General features: G+C 41.5%; 2 protein-coding genes across 7 annotated transcripts in view; both read right to left on the bottom strand.

Annotated features, from left to right (window-relative positions):
- Nucleotides 1-296: 296 nt before the first annotated feature.
- Nucleotides 297-6,394, bottom strand: panx3 (pannexin 3). 3 transcript variants are annotated; one of them, XM_012868097.3, is made up of 6 exons: nucleotides 6,304-6,394; nucleotides 5,880-6,072; nucleotides 2,427-2,569; nucleotides 1,946-2,160; nucleotides 766-1,517; nucleotides 297-400 (listed from the first exon to the last, which is right to left on the bottom strand). In XM_012868097.3, exons 2-6 carry the CDS (start codon nucleotides 6,061-6,063, stop codon nucleotides 342-344), a joined length of 1,353 nt encoding a protein of 450 aa, XP_012723551.1. In that variant the 5' UTR covers nucleotides 6,064-6,072; nucleotides 6,304-6,394; the 3' UTR covers nucleotides 297-341. The 3 variants fall into 3 exon arrangements, with proteins under 3 accessions (XP_012723551.1, XP_012723550.1, XP_012723552.1); XM_012868096.3 differs by having other exon boundaries at nucleotides 310-1,517; XM_012868098.3 differs by lacking the exon at nucleotides 6,304-6,394 and having other exon boundaries at nucleotides 310-1,517; nucleotides 5,945-6,026.
- Nucleotides 6,395-11,901: 5,507 nt separating this feature from the next.
- pknox2 (pbx/knotted 1 homeobox 2) overlaps nucleotides 11,902-15,759 on the bottom strand; it is a 176,174-nt gene continuing 172,316 nt past the window's right edge. For all 4 annotated transcript variants that reach the window (XM_036143488.1, XM_036143489.1, XM_036143487.1 and 1 more), the window contains 2 exons: nucleotides 15,483-15,661; nucleotides 11,902-13,724 (listed from right to left, as the gene is read on the bottom strand). In XM_036143488.1, the coding sequence (XP_035999381.1) occupies nucleotides 13,459-13,724; nucleotides 15,483-15,661 (445 nt within the window). In that variant the 3' untranslated portion in view covers nucleotides 11,902-13,458. The remainder of the gene's footprint in view (nucleotides 13,725-15,482; nucleotides 15,662-15,759) is intronic.

Raw genomic sequence — 15,759 nt, 5'->3', positions numbered from 1 at the left:
GATGATGTTCTGGCAGCATAATTATAAGAAACCACTCTTTAGCACAAACTTTCCTTTGACACTTTTCTTCTTAAAAATACATACAGCAATGCTGAAAGACAGAAGAAAGGTCTGTGGCAGCTACACATGCCCAAGAGCTTAAACCTGACAAATCCATATCCATTGACATTTCCAGACAGAACAATTTGGCCTGTAAATCTAAAAGAGGCAATTTTTCTACAGAGAGCTGAGCCCCAACTGGTGTACAACCCTCTCTTCTCCAAAACCTCTTAAACCCCCAAGCCCCCCCCCCCCCCCCCCCCCACCCCATTTCTATGACATTGATTCAGTCCATTGAAGGCCTAGTAATGACTAAATGGTGCAGTCTCCTTCAACTCATGGTACCCCTGGTGGTTTGGCTCTGTGAAGAAACAGAGAGGTCAGTTAGGGCAAAGAAGTACCACAAATCCATCTCTTCTGCATCTGCCAGACACTGAATAGACTCGCTTGCAAATGCTGCAGGTCTTTTGGTTTTACAAAGAAAAGCAATGGAGCTTTAAAAGACAAAGACACAAATCCTTCTGAATTAATTGCCTAGAGTTTAAGTTGCTTTTAATCTGCTTTCACCTAAATTGAATCTCCTTACATGACAATATGTAAAGCAGTGTATAAGCAGCAGTTGAAATTCTGGAGATTACTTAATGATTTTCTGTACATCCCAGATGATGAAGAGGAAAATAGCCACTAAAAGAATGCGTTTTAATGTATAGATAAGTGTTGTGGTACCCAGACTCATATTTTCTTCCATTAGAGGCTCCTTCTCACTGCAATTCACCACTCGTCCCTGAGCTGCTCCCAGAATAGTCATGATGTCCACCAAGTTGAGTTTCCCTTCCTCCTTGGCCTCCCCCACTTCCTCTGCCAGCTCCATTGCAGCCTCTTCTCGTTCCTCTAGTTCTTCTTGTGTCAGGATTGCATTCAAGCCCTTCCCAGCCGTAGCGCTGCCTACTTGTGGTGGAGCGAGAGAGCACAACGCTCTTACCTGGCCATAGGACTTCAGGTGAGCTACATTAGCACGCAAAAACAGCAGGAGGACATTGAGGTCATTCAGTGGACAGCTTAGTCTTTGGCGGTTGATGAGATCCAGGGCTGGGAGGACCTCATACACAGAGATGAAGCTGGTGTCCCAAACAAAGAGTCGGATAATGCTGAAGAGGACGATGGGCCCCAGCAGGACATAGATCGCACCATTGACCACACTTATCACTTGGAAAACCAGCTGGCCAATCATTTTGCACTGAACAAGTTCTGGAATCCAGTTCTGATCCCGCAGCATGCCCGTACGGACAAAGCAGCTAAACTCATCCTGAAGCAAGGCCGAAAGGTGGAAGTAGGCAAGATAGAGGCAGGCAGAGGTCATAAAGGTCAGCAGGAGGAAGCCTCGCAGAAACAGCATGCTGACGAGGAAGTAGGAATTCTGTTTGCACTGCATGTATCTTTCCAGAAGGGGGTACTCAAAGTATCGCTTCCGCTTGGCCCTGGAAAGAGAACAAAAGAAGAAAGTCAGCTTTCCTCACACAGCAGCACATGTTCTCAGCCAAACAGCCAAACCCATCAGAGTCCTCAGGCTCATCATCCCTTCAAGGCAGACATTACTGGGCTTGACTTGATTCACAAGAACTTTTATAATTTGACATTTCCCAAACTGAATTTTTAGATTTTATCAAGAGATTCCAGTTGACAGTGTTAAATATGATGTCAGCAGTATCTTCTATTGTCTCAGTATGTTTTTTCTACCATACCAATAAAAATCAAATCCTCAACAATCATAAAGAACTTAGAGGGTGAATGAATACTCATGAGGTTGAGCAACTGACTATAAGCATGACTAGAGGGATCTCTAATTTGACAGGCCAATATAAAATAACAAATGTTTGCAACTTGAGGAAAGCCCTGGATGTCCTACCTTTGAAGCTCAGCCTGAAATGTGAGTGGGTTTTTAGTAGTCTGCCGCATATCCAGGATGCTTTGGGCCAGTCGCACTGATCGGTTGTACGACTTGTCAAGTTCATCAATTATGAAGAGCAGGTCTGAGCCCAGTGTGGGCGTGACAAGCTGGCGCCAGATGAGAGTCGGCAGGTACATCAGGATGGCCATGGCCAGAAGAGAGTAAGGAAACATCTGAAACCATTAGAAAAAGATGACAGAAATGGGACAGAGAAGAAATAAAGAGACAGCAACAAGTTCAAACAACCTACAACTTCATTTTTTGTTTTACATTTGCAAATACGGTCCTCATTAAAAATGTATGGTGACATTTTCAGCTAAACTTTTGCAAGTTACAAAGAGAAGGAAAAAGGTTTCAGCATATGAATGTGTGCAGTCTATCAGTCAAGCTAAGTGGGGGAAACAAGTCAAGGGAGCCCAGTCAAAAACTTTATACTCACTTTGTGCACCCAGAGCGAGCGCTCCTCAAAGTTACCGTCACCATCGAACTCATGATGCATGAGAGAATCCCAGCAGTACGTATCTACATAGCTGGCCTGCTTAGCTGTGAAATTGCTGGGAGTGAAGCAACTGATTTGAGGCCCTGCAAAATAAACAAATCAAAGCTGTAGTCTGAGCTGCAAATGTGAGGAACAGCTCTGTACTTTTCATTTGATCATGCTGTACCAGCGCGCCTATAAGTCATCTCCCTACATATGAAAACTCACAGAAAAACAGACAGAAGACAGCACTGCAGGTTCATTACCAAGCACACAGATCTGTTCCTGTGTCTGCCCTTTTCCTTTACTGATACAGATTTTCACTGGAGAAATCACATGTTTCAAAATGGCAACCTGACATTTAAAACCCTGGATGACTGCTTTCTAAGTTTGTTGCTTCTGCAGCCTTATATTTAGTCCACCTTGATATTACCACATGTGGTCCAACCACTTGAATCCGTTCTACAGCAATCTGTCATTTACCAGGAGCGCTCCACCCTTTAACCGTAGGTTGAGATGGGGCACACCCTTGGTGTGTCCCACCAGTTCAGAGCAGAGGGAGTGAGACTTTTTCCGCCTCGCCTTCAGCTGCCCAGCTCTATCAAAAGACGCAGCCACTAATTTACTGGTGTAATTCCTGCTACAAGACAGCCTTATTATATATACAGTTACATACTCCAGTTATGCCATAATCATGTATGCGTGTGTTCTCAATCAGTCACATTCTAAAACTAAAGTCCACATTATTTAGGGGGATGTCTGTACTATAATTATAGAAACCACATTTAAGATGAAGATTCTTTATTTTTGGATCCAGAACAATTAATGCATTTATATAACAACCTTTTTGGATCAACTCAGGACAATAAGCAGTAAATGATGTGGTAAACCCTATTAAGGCAGGTTTTGTTTTTACTTAACTTAAGTGAGTGGGGGATTATCAGGCTTCTGGAGCGTTTGGTGGCATGCTGAGGAGGTGATGCATTAATCTTAATCACCTGTGGTGTAGCAGCAACACATAGAAAATGTGAAGATCTGTGGCCCATGAGGGCCAGGGTTCTGAAATGGTGCCTTAAAGCGTGGAAGCAGCAGACTGAGGAATGGTGAATCTACCTAGTTGTTCTACACAGAAGACTTGTGTAGAACTTGTCTTCTACCTAGAACTCTCTGTGTATGTATGAGATCAGACTCCTTTGGTGCCATCTCATCCTGTTTTCTTTGTGAAAACAGATCAAGAAAAGATAACTCTAATTTTATAGTAAAGCAAAGCAAAAATATCATATGAATCCTTGTTGGTTTTTCACTGCTTCCTGTTTATATGAGCTACTCTGACTTTAAACACTTTACATTTATAACTGTTTTGAAATGTTTAAGGTTTTGGATATTGTCTTAAGATCATGGCAAGCCTAAATCCCCAAGGACAACAGAGCAATCGGTTTAACAAAACGTGTAAAGGAGGGATTACAACAACATTATCACTTGTCCACCACCTGCCAGCTGGTAAGTGTATCACTTCTATGTCTAAGGTGCAAAGTGGAGGAAAAACAAGTATGTCAATCTGTAGTCTGACAGCCCCAAAACAGTTCAAGTACATCTAAATTCTACTGTGACATCCATCGGTTGAACCAGCGTGTGAATTATACTGTCCTAAGAAGAGATATCAGTCTTTGTCTCAAACGTCAACCTGACAATCAAGCTTCTACTAAACAGATGCAGACATGAAGAGCACACTGAGCAGAGCCTCGCACCAGTCCTGATTGTCTTGGTACAGGATACACTCTTTGCTTGCAGACACGGGTCTCTGCACTCGTAATACATGCATGAGCATCTGTTTTCACATGCTGGGCTTTTACCAGTAATTAAATGCCATAATGCTGCCGCACGGATGTTATAACCCTGTCAGTGTCACCCCAAAAACACACTCCATTCCTAATTCCTAGATTATCCATGTGCGATAACAAAGAACAATAATATCATGCTTGCTTTCACTGTCTTGAAGGGAATCAGGTTTCTTGTTGGTTTGTAGTTGCATTGCCAACCACAAGCAACACATGAGTTGCCAGATCAGTCTTAGTGAAAAAACAAACAGCACATGCCTATTAGGGAAAATCTTGGAAAACCCTTCAGGCTCCCCCTTCTGTGAGATATTTGGCAACGGGGCAGAAGTTTGTGCCATTGCTCCCATCTCCGTAGCCACATCCCCAATTAACGTTGGCAGATCCCTGCCACATTTGTGCTTCATACAAGATTTCTTGGCTGAGAGTGCAATTGCAAGTGAAGCCGAGTTCTCAGCTCAGAGCAATCAAGCACCGCTGTGAAACTGTCCAGAAAACTAGGCAGCCAAAATCCATGAGATGACTCACACTCCACCATCCTTTGGTGTGTGTCCGCCTGCCCCACCACCACCTACCCACTGCTGCTTGATCAACATATCCCCTCCTTTGACTCAAATAGAGAGAAGCTGCCACACAAGAACTTTGCCTTGTAATTACAGTTTGCCCGTCTCAGTAAATGCGGCTCTCAATCATCCCCTGTGGTAATTAGCATCAGGAGCATCGGGCTGATTGCAGGCCAGCTCTGAAGGAAGACGTTCTGTTCAAAGTCAAAGGAGTCAGTCTCCTCACTCTCGCCTCCTTTTACAATGACTCCAGACACACTGGTAGTAAGATTTTCCATTCTATTTTTTTCCTTTCACATTGGCTGAAAACCTTTTAGATGACAAATGAAACAGCAGAGAAATCAATCAACTCCCCAGTGGAGTTTCGTTTTCAGCAACTTTGTATGGCTGCAGCGTCATTACGGCCATTTGCAGGAGAAAAATGTAGTTTTAACTTACTTCACAAAGTAAAACACATTCCTGTTAACAGCTGCAGTAGAGATTATTTCAGTTTTAGTTTGTGCAACATGCCAATAGGAAAGATCTGTTTGAATGTGGAATTTAGAAAGCTATATAAATAAGATGCTATACATTCCAGTTCTACTTGCCAATAATAATAATATATGTGTTAAACAGATTAATAAACATTTAAAGGCCTGGTTACTAAAGCTGTACAGCTGCAATTAAAATGTGAATCTAATCTGTTTTTGGAAGGTTATTTTAGACAAAATAAATGAATGCAGCTCAGAATGTTCAGTGATTGTGGATTTATTATTTTTTTTTGGGGAAAACTGATTTTAGAACTTAATTCTTGCTAAGAGTGAACTGGCTCATCGGCGTTCAGGATAAGCACAACATAGTTAATATGCAGAAAATTCTAATGTTGCTTAAAAAGAGCACAAACACACCAGTGTGGGGGGAAAAAGCGCAAGCTCTCATTAATACAGGGTATGATAAAGGGCAAGAGCAACTAGAAAACAAAGCAAGGGTCATACCAGTGTGAGAAAAAAACCCAGCTTAGAGGCAGAGCTGCTCACCCAGGGAGATCTCGCGGGCGAAGGCCATGCAAACCAGCATTAGTGGGAGGCCCACAGACACATACTTGATGACCTTGTCCAGGGGAAGCTCCAGTTCCAGGTGGTTGATCCTGTATATCCCAGAGCTGTCCTGCAGCAGGGCATCGGATAACATGGCCTTGGCCGCTGCCTGGGCGATTGACATTCTGGATAGCTACGCAGTGATAACAGAGCGGGTCATTTTTCAGGACAGTATAGGAGGATAGAGAGATGGTGCATGCTCGCAGCATTGTAAATGCAAGTCAGATTCGTGACCTTCATCACATTACTCCCACTGTATGCTTATTAACAAAATGGAAATAATAAAGCAGAAATGCCATAGTGTCTCTTAGACTAAAAAAACACTAAAAGTTTCAACAAATAATGAAACATTTAAGTTCCTTACTTTCAGTCTTCCAGCTTTTCCCCCAGATATCCTTTGTTTGTTAAGAGTCCCTCTAAGGCCCGTGCAGAGTTGGAACGGTCCTTAAGTATTCAGGGAGTGCCTTGGTAAATGAGGGGTTGGATCTGGGCTGGAACGGGCCAAGCAGGGCCCGGCTCTAATTACAGAGTGGACATCTGGGAGCGTACATATGCCCAGATGCCACTGACAGCAGCAGACCTCCAGTACTCAACAGCGAGCTTTACTGTTGTAGCTGGGCTATGAAGCATGCTGGCTGTGGTCCACTTCAAACAAGTCAACCCTCTCCAGTGGCTTTTCCAGCCTCTGTCATTCTGATTCTATTTTTTCCTGCACTCCAGCCTCTGAGCAACTGCTGAGATGCAGGCAGGCATGCATTAAGAGAGAATCAAACATGGAGTGCATATTCAGTTTGAGTGGATCTGACAAACAGAGAATGAGGGTGACTGAAAAGATGTTGTCTGCTGTAACAGTTTGTTTCTAAAAAACATAACTGTAGAAAAGCAAGTTTTAAGATTATCCACTACTCAAAAAATGAAGGGAACACTTTTTAATCAGAGTATAATATCAAGTCAGTTAATCTTGAGGAATATTGATCTGGTCAGTTGAGTGGTAGAGGGGGTTGTTAATCGATGTTGGCTGTTCTGGTGTTAATGAACTTAACAACAGGAGAACTACGGGGCAACAAGGAGACGACCACAATAACAGCAATGGTTCTGGAGGTGGACGCCACGGGCATTGTTTCCCCTCCTCATTTCTTTTGGTCATTTTTAATGGTCAATACTGGTAGCATGAGGTGATACTAGGATCCTTCTAAGATCCAACTCCACAGGATGGCACATCAATATGTGGCTTTTTCCAAAGGTTTGCTGTGTTTCCCAGCACAGTCTCCAGAGCATAGAGGAGATTACTATAGGACAGCTGGACCAGGCCGTGGGAGGTCCTTAACCCATTAGCAGGACCGGTATCTGCTCCTTTGTGCAAGGAGGGGAAAGGCAAGGCAAGGCAAATTTATTTGTAGACCACATTTCAGTACAAGGACAACGCAAAGTGTGACAAGAGCATGCAGGCGGTTCATGGAGGATGAAGAAAGTGATACCATTGACTGGCCTCCCTGACCTAAATCTCTGGGAAATTTGTTTAGGGGTGGTAACCAATTAAAATATGGAAACAATAAATGCTTCAAATGATTTTAGAGTGCATACGTTTTTGAGGACCAGTCTTGGAAATCCGCATTAATCGTGAAGGAAGAATAAGTAAATAATAATAAAGAGAGATGTTTGCAAATGCTATGGCAGTCTTACCTGACTCCGCCAGATAGATTTGCTTCGCATATCCATCTGGAAACCTTCCGTTGAAGTAATTTTGGAAAGGGGCGAAAATACTGGTCAGCTGATTGGCCTATGTTGGTGATAGACAGGCCAAATAAACCAATCAGATCAACGAAGCATATGACGTACTCGTCAACATGCTTCGTCGTCGCTCGTCGCTCGTAACAGAGCGACGACGAAAACACAACCACAAGCCAAGCTACTCTTGCTGCTGCAGGTAAAGGCTCGTTAGCTCAGCAGAGAAATACTCTGTAATTCCGATAAAACTTGCTCGATAGCCACGCTAACGCTAGTTTCATCGGCTGAAGCCGCCATGTTCTTTAGACTGAACTGACGCGCTTCCCTTTGCGTCACACCTCAACCCGCCTCAAAGCCAACGCTGATTGGACGTTCGTTTGGTGAACGGCTCCAAATTTTCTTTAACGGAAAGTAGCCAGACTGATCTGCGAGTGAAACCTTGAAAGCTCGCGAGATCAGGATGGTCTCACGAGGCTAATGGCAGTCGCCTAACTGGAAAATTTCTGAAGAAATTAAAAAAGGCGGAGCCTCGTGATGCATACCGTACCGTCACAAATATTAACAGGAAGTAACACTGCGAATTTCAGCTTCCTCGCAGTGGCCGTGGAAAGGTGCCATGTTAAGTCTATGGAGCGTGTCCCTAGGAGCCTCTGGCTAGCAGCGTTGTCATGGAGACTCCCTCACAGCTGCAGCCCTCTGTCTTGTTGATCATTACCTTTATCATGTGGGATACTGAGTGAAATGTGTGATTTTAGTGTCTTTGGAGCATTTCTGCAGCATGTAGCAGAGGCAAAGAGTGGTCAAAAATGCATATTTGACACCTTCTAACGTGGAGATGCTTTATCCGACATGGCCCAAATTTGTTGTGAAATCCATGTTCTGGAGTGGAGCCCTATGGTTGGCTTTGGATCCATCCATTCTCCCATTCTCTCTTTGCATTTTTTTCCGATCCAGTGTGTCCTAACTGTCTCTTTCAAAACTATAACAAAGTTAACCAATAAGCATATAACTGTGATGTGGAAAGACACTAAAAAACTTATAGAAATCTTATGCTACATAAAAAACTGTCTTGATATTTAACAATATAGGTGCTCCAATGTTTTGTGCTCTTGTCATTGTGGCTTATTTCAGTACCACAGTGGGGCACCTGGAAGTCCTCACAGTATGTCAAGTAAACCACAGATTACTTTATTTCTACCACACAGGTAGAAATAAGGTAATCCTATACGATGAAACTGGCAGAGGTGGGCAATCCAGGTTCAGAAAGTAAAAAGCTTGTTCAGAGATTAGTTCCAATCACTAAAATTTCCAGCTCCAGAGCATAGTCAGGGGCTGATTTAATCACCTGGTTAAGAGGATGAAGGAAAACTATGCAGGATTTTTACTTTCAGAAGCTGGATTTAGCCACCTCTGGAAACTGGTCACAATAAAGTTCTGATAACTGGTGACATGACGTGACAAATTCTCATATTAGCCTTCCCTGTTAAAGTTCCCTTTGACTATGCACAACTTCATATTTTACCACCTATAAACATCACAAACAACACTTTGGCTCTACATCTGCTGTTAGAATGTAGGTGTACGCTTAAATATGATCCTTCTGTAGACGTCTTTGAGTGTTTATCCCTGTCTCTCTCCCAGATAGTTATTGGCTGAGCCTTTACTGCAACTAACTGTGCTCCTTTATTGTCTTTTAAGCAATTTGAATAATAGACTGAATTTGACTGATTGTTTCATAACTGTAATGTATTTGAATGGATACAATTGACTTACAATCGGTATGATTTGAGTGAATTGGCTTTTTTTCTTTTTGTTTATTGTAAAGTGCCTTTAGACAACATGCAATGTTCAGAAAGTTGCATTTTAGAGCAGAGCTGGCTGAATAAATGGGTGGGTGCCCTCCTGTGTGTTAGATTACAGGTGAATTACAAGTGGGTGGGAAGCTATACAAAGCATGTGACAAAGAGCTTAAGTAAATTAGGCAAAGATTAAATCTAAAGACAATGCAATGTGGAAAACTAATTACAGACCATGGCATAGAACCTCATTTAGCACCACTTAAAATTGTCTTTTTTGTGTGACTTAAGCAGTCTATCACGGTGCAGTAGAGCAATTGTGGGACACGCTTTTTTAAATTTGAATTACCAAAATCTCTGGTCAGTGGTGCAGTGGTAAGCACTAATCTGGTGATCAATCCTGGCCTGCATGGAATCCCTGCGTGGGTTCCCTCCGGGGACTCCGTCTTCGTCCAACCATCCAAAAACATGACTATCATGTTAATTCATTACTCTAAAATAGGCGTTTACAACATTCACCATTCAAACACCCATTTATACCTTTACTCTAGCTAAATGAAACTCACTTAGAACAACATATTTAGCATAAACCTTAGAAAAACGACAACTTATCATTTTGGATAAATATCTATCATTGGAGGTTTGCTGTAATTTTCAAAGAACCACAATTTTATTTAAATATTTTTTTAATAAGGAAATGCAATGCTTTTGCAAAACAAGGATGGGTACATTTTCTTCTATGGGATGATGATTTTTGTGAATATTGTTAAAAAAAAAAAAAGGCAAACCCTTTCAGAGATGAATGCAATGTAAATCTGAAAACATGCTAAAACTGGTATTTTGCATTTGATATTAAATGTTTATTTAAAACCTTAGTTGGTTCTCTATCATTTTTAGCCAAAGTTATTTACAGCAGTTGTGGATGGTCCAAAGAGATTCTTCTGGCTCTGGAGCGGCTGATTGTAGATACCTGCTATAAATGGATGCACACACACACACACACACACACACACACACACATATACACACACACACACACACACACACACACACACACACACACACACACACACACACACACACACACACACACACACACACACACACACACACACACACAGCTGTGAGCTATCGTTGTTTGTCTGGTGTGTGTTTCTTCGTAATGGACCGGCGCCTCTCGCCCAATGAGCTGGAGCTAGGCATCAGGCCACTGCAATCCTGCACAGAGAAGATGTTTTAGATGTGGGCAGCAAAAGAAATCCCTGTAACACTCCTTTCTGCTATAAAAACCCTAAGGCACAAACATATGATGGCCATTAGATACAAAGGCTGAATGCTCCAGAAACAGCCAACCGCGCTGCACATGACACATGAATGTGTAAAACATACAAAGAATTCAAAAGATAAATACTTCAATCACAGAAAATAGAAAGAAGTAAAATGAAAAATGCTGCAAGGACCAAAAATAAGTAAAAAAAAAAAAACAGCTGCCAACTCTCTAAGGGACAGCACTGCACCAGAGAACTAGGGCGAGTTGACCACCGAGTCATAGACCAGAGCCTTAGTAGAGACAGACAGGCTAATATCAGCTACATAAATATTCTAACGCTCTATACTGGAAAGGACTACGGCCACATGTTCAAAAGACATGAACAGAAAGGTTCCTTCCTTTGTTCCCTCCAACTTTCTTCAGCCCTTCATGTTAGTTTTTTTTTTTTAAGGCGTCTGGTATCACCAGAACCAGGGCTATTTTTTTCATTCATTAGCACAAAATTAACTGTAAATCAGCACCAGATCAGCAGACGTCCACCGGCTGACGGTTTACATGAGGCGCTATTATTTCTCTGTGCTGTTTTTTCTCTGAACATGGCCCTGTGTATCCAAATGTTCTTTGCTTCATTCTGATGTAACAACAAAACCTGAGTCACAGTCCTGTATTCTTTCTAGAGCAAAAGACGCTTTCATTGTGCAACCTCTTCAAGCTTTAGTTTTTTTTTTCTAATTGTTCCCTCATAAACTTTTACATTTATCTTGCTAACTGAGACCTTCAGAGTTTGCTATAAAAACCTAGAGTTCTTTGCGATTTCCCTGAGCATTGCACAGGCCGATTAGAAGAAGACTGGCAGTGTCTAAATGTTTTTTACATGTTCAATAATCTATCTCACAGTCAAATAATGGACATAGAATTGTTTGTAAAATGCATCATAACCCTTCCCTGATTGATGTGTAGCAACAGTTAGTTCTCCAAGGTCAATCCACAGTTTTTTCTCCTTGTTTACAACATAATGTCAGAATTAATTGCGCTTTTGTTCACATGGCGTCAGCTTTCAGTGCCTTTAGAACCTGGTAAGAACCAAATCACTTTGTTTTCTCCATGACTGCAGATCACAGCCTGGTCCTCACGTCTTCAGTCTAAACAAATAGACAGCTTCAGCAAATAAGTACATCAGGTTTACATGTTTAATTATTAAAACTGATCTATTGAAACACAATAGATTTTGACAACAAAGTGTACAAATGAAATAGAAATATTCCCCTAGTTGCTCTGGAAGATCCATTAAAAAAAGGCAATCAAGAAAAGAATATTAATGAGCAAATTACATCACAATAAACTATCAGAACATTCAATATAACATGAGGTTTCTCCCCCTTCCCAAGATATTTTTACATTAGAAATGACTGATTCAATTTGTGTTCAGGACAAAAATATCCCCTAAAGAGTGTCATCTGATTCACAGTTTCTTCAAAACTCCTCTGCTTTACTTGTTTTTGCTATAAATGTCTCTTAACTCTGCAGTAGCTGGATATCACTGTAGGATTTCAGCTGTTACAATAAGTCTGTAGTGACACAATGAATCCAGCAAGATAAGAAAAAATACACAGGCCTTTATTTTAGGAGTCAACAGCTGGATTCAAGTACGTATGTACATGGCGGCCCTTCTCTTCAGTCAGAAAGTGTCACCAGGCCCAGCTACTTTCTGAGGGCACACACACAGGCAGACACACAAGTAGGACTGAATAAATATGCAAACCTTCAACATCAGGATGCAAACAGAGGAAAATCCAATTTACATACTGTATGTGCAGTCTGTTTTTTTCTGTGTTGGTGTTTTTTTTGGCTCATAGAAGAAGAAGAAGAAAGTATAAACTGAGAGAGTTTTAAAACGTCATGCTGAAAATGCTGATTTGCTGCAGCGCTGAATTATGCCTGTGAGGAAGAGACACTGTTCAACCTGAGAACCTCAGTCATTTGAAACGTGTGAGCCGTGTCCCAGCGGTAGAAGCTCCCTTCAACCTCACATCTGCAGATATTTGGAACGCATCACACAAAGCCTCTGACTCTCCTGTCAGCCCCCCCCCCCCCACCTCATTTTACAAAGTAAAATGACACATTTGCTGCTGAATCAAAGGACGGCTTCCTGTCAGTCAAAAAAAAAATAATACTATTATTTTTTTTTAAATCTGCAGCCCTTTTAATTGGGAACTTCAGGTGCCAAGATCTTACATTCAGCTGAGTTACTATTTCCACATATGATCAAAAATTCTTCCTGTGCAGAGATTTTCAGATTTTTGATGCATGTGAGCTACTCCTCATTGCAGCATTCGCTTTATCTTATCAAAATATCCCAGAATGCATTACATTTTTTTTCTTTAAATACTCCTAATTCCCAGTTGACAGTACTCTTTCCTGCCCCAGAGGTTCTGTGCTTTTTCTTTTCCATAACTACCCCGAGCTTCGGAGTCCAAAAATAAAATTCTAGCAGTTGACTGCAGGAGGACATACAATGATAAAAATGCAATAACACAAATTTGTCAGACGGCTAGATTTAGTTGTTTATAATCATGATGCTTGTCTGCGGTGAAGATAGAATGTGCCCTTAAAGAAGCATAAGTCCTTCAGCGTTAACGGCAGGCTAGTGGAGTGTGAGAGGGGCTCGCATTAAGCTGACAGCTCAGGTCAAAGTTCACACAGCCCATTCCCTCCTCCTGTCCAGCTACTCCAGCTCGTCTCCTGCATCCATGCTGAGCTCTCTTCTTCCTCCTCCCCTGCTGGACAGTTGCCTTCCTCTGTCATGTTCCTCCTCTCCTTCTTCCTCCTCCTCGTCCTCCTCATCCATGCATTCCTCTTCTTCCTCCTCCTCCTCATCCTCGTCGTCCTCTGTACCGTCCATGGAGTCATCAGCTCCAAGCATGGCCTGCTGCATGGCCAGGGTGGCAGAGTCTGAGGACAGCGACTGGAGGCCATCCATGCTCAGTGGGTCTGTGACACAGGACAGAGGATTAGTGTCGTTCACAGGCCAGCTCCCTGCACTTACATTTAAAAACGGCTTTATTCTTCCACCGTGCTGCTACTGCACTTTCCTGCTATTTATTTTAATGAGCTTTCTGAGAAAGAGCTCAGAGGGTTGAAAAAAATCTTTAGTTAATGCAGCAACTAAAGATTAAAATAAAGGATAGATTTGATTTTTACTGTTCTGATTTTTATTAGTATCATAATTCTTGCTGGTGGGCACTCTGTGTTCCGTTGTATATAACTATATACTATAACTATAACTATAACTTTGCTGTTGATATACAGAATTAGCCCCTCGAGGAACAATCTAACAAAACATTAAACTATTCCATTCTGTTTCATTCAATTGTATTCTATTCTATTGTAAATTAGATTATAAGTAATTAATATGTTATGTTATTTGTTAAGCAATTGGAGTATATTTTTTAATAAAAAATAGATAAAGTTATACTGTTTTGTTTTTCTGTTTTTTAGTAAACACCATGACTAAAAGTGAAACACATGGAGACATTCCAATAATGTGCAGACCAGCTGGGTCAGGAATGATGCTAATGGGTTGATAGTTTGCTTCCTGGCATTGTTCAGTCTTTACCTGCATCACCTCAGGTTGAGATAACAGAGAACAAATTACGGAAAGCTTAAATCCATAATGTACTCTGGGGACAGTTCCTTTGTCTTTATTGAGTGGCTCTCAGGAGATTCCTATCGAGTTTTAAAAATATGCTCAGCTGATTCCTGAGGGAAGCTTTTTTTTTAAAAAGATAATATTTGCCCTTGAAATTTACTCTTTTACAGCTCACAAAACCTGAGGCAATATTGCCATCTAGTGGTTAGATTTTAAACATACACAGTTTAAGTTCACAACTAGTCATGACAAAGCTGTGGCAGTGCCACAAAGGTGGGTTTTCAATGAATGAATGAATGAATAAATCAATCAATCTTTATTGTCAACTATAATTTGCATTGTAATTTAAATTACAGTTCCAGTACAGCCGTCCGTCACATACATCACATACATTTGGGGGGAACGGTTGACTGAGGCCTTCCGTTTTGTTGTTGTTGTTTTTTTATGACACTTTGTGACTTCTTTTATCTGGTGACAGTTGCTATTGCAGTTATGTTACTATACAGAGCCATCAGATGCATACTGGTTTATCACTAAAATATTTATTAGCTTAAAAAGGTGCCTTAATCATAATCTAAGATTACACTTTTTTCTTTGGCTCTAAATAAACAGCAGAGGTGAAGCTGTAAATGAGTACTGCTAAAATAATTGAATTTAATCATCAGACGGACTGCTATAAACGAGATGTCAGTGAAATCACTGACATCCTGCAGTGGTTATCGTCAAAGAAAAGTTTGCACATGTAAGGAAACTGAAGCTAAGAATGTTGCAGCAAAAACTGTTTCCTGGATCACAGGCAGCTAAAAGAAGTGTGCTTTCACCAGGACAGAGCTGGCTCAACAGTAGCAACTCTTTTTTGATCATATGTGAAGTTTCATCACAAGCATAACCTAACAAATTGTGATTTAACTCTAGCGTCTTAGAATGGGTCAGAATTTGGTGTGCAAGACAATTTCCAATGTTCCCACAGGAACATGTGAATAATTTTGAAGCATAAAGGCCCAGCTCTGTGTCACTGTGAATATATCTACTCATGGCTGGGCATGGCATGACAGGTTTAGCATCCTTCCATGCTTTGATCAGTGTGACTGTTGGCTTACTTTCTGAGTTGTTGACGGTCTGAGATCTGTGTGTCTGTAGAACTCCAGCCACAATCGAGTCCGGCCAGAATCGCTGCGTTGGGCGATGTTGGGACTTCATTTTCTTTGCTTTAGGAGCTGGATCTGGATTACTGGCATCCAACATGGGCTGAAGAATACGCCGACGGGCGTTGATAAACCTTTAAGAACAAGACATGGAAAAGGGATGAAGCTTCCCAGGCTGGTCTCTATACAGCTATAGTAAGGTGTCACCACAACATTTTTACCAGGTTGAAAA

This window comes from Fundulus heteroclitus, chromosome 11 (assembly GCF_011125445.2).
Source record: "Fundulus heteroclitus isolate FHET01 chromosome 11, MU-UCD_Fhet_4.1, whole genome shotgun sequence".
NCBI classification, from domain to species: domain Eukaryota; kingdom Metazoa; phylum Chordata; class Actinopteri; order Cyprinodontiformes; family Fundulidae; genus Fundulus; species Fundulus heteroclitus.
The sequence above is the reverse complement of the archived record's forward strand: the minus strand, read 5'-3'. Positions and strand labels throughout refer to the sequence as shown.

Excerpts from the sequence above, each read along its gene's own strand:
- panx3 (XM_012868096.3), bottom strand. The coding sequence starts at position 6,063 with ATGTCAATCGCCCAGGCAGCGGCCAAGGCCATGTTATCCGATGCCCTG. Across the intron at positions 2,570-5,879 it reads CGCCCGCGAGATCTCCCTGG|GGCCTCAAATCAGTTGCTTC; the intron begins GTGAGCAGCTCT and ends TTTATTTTGCAG. Across the intron at positions 2,161-2,426 it reads GCTCGCTCTGGGTGCACAAA|ATGTTTCCTTACTCTCTTCT; the intron begins GTGAGTATAAAG and ends TAATGGTTTCAG.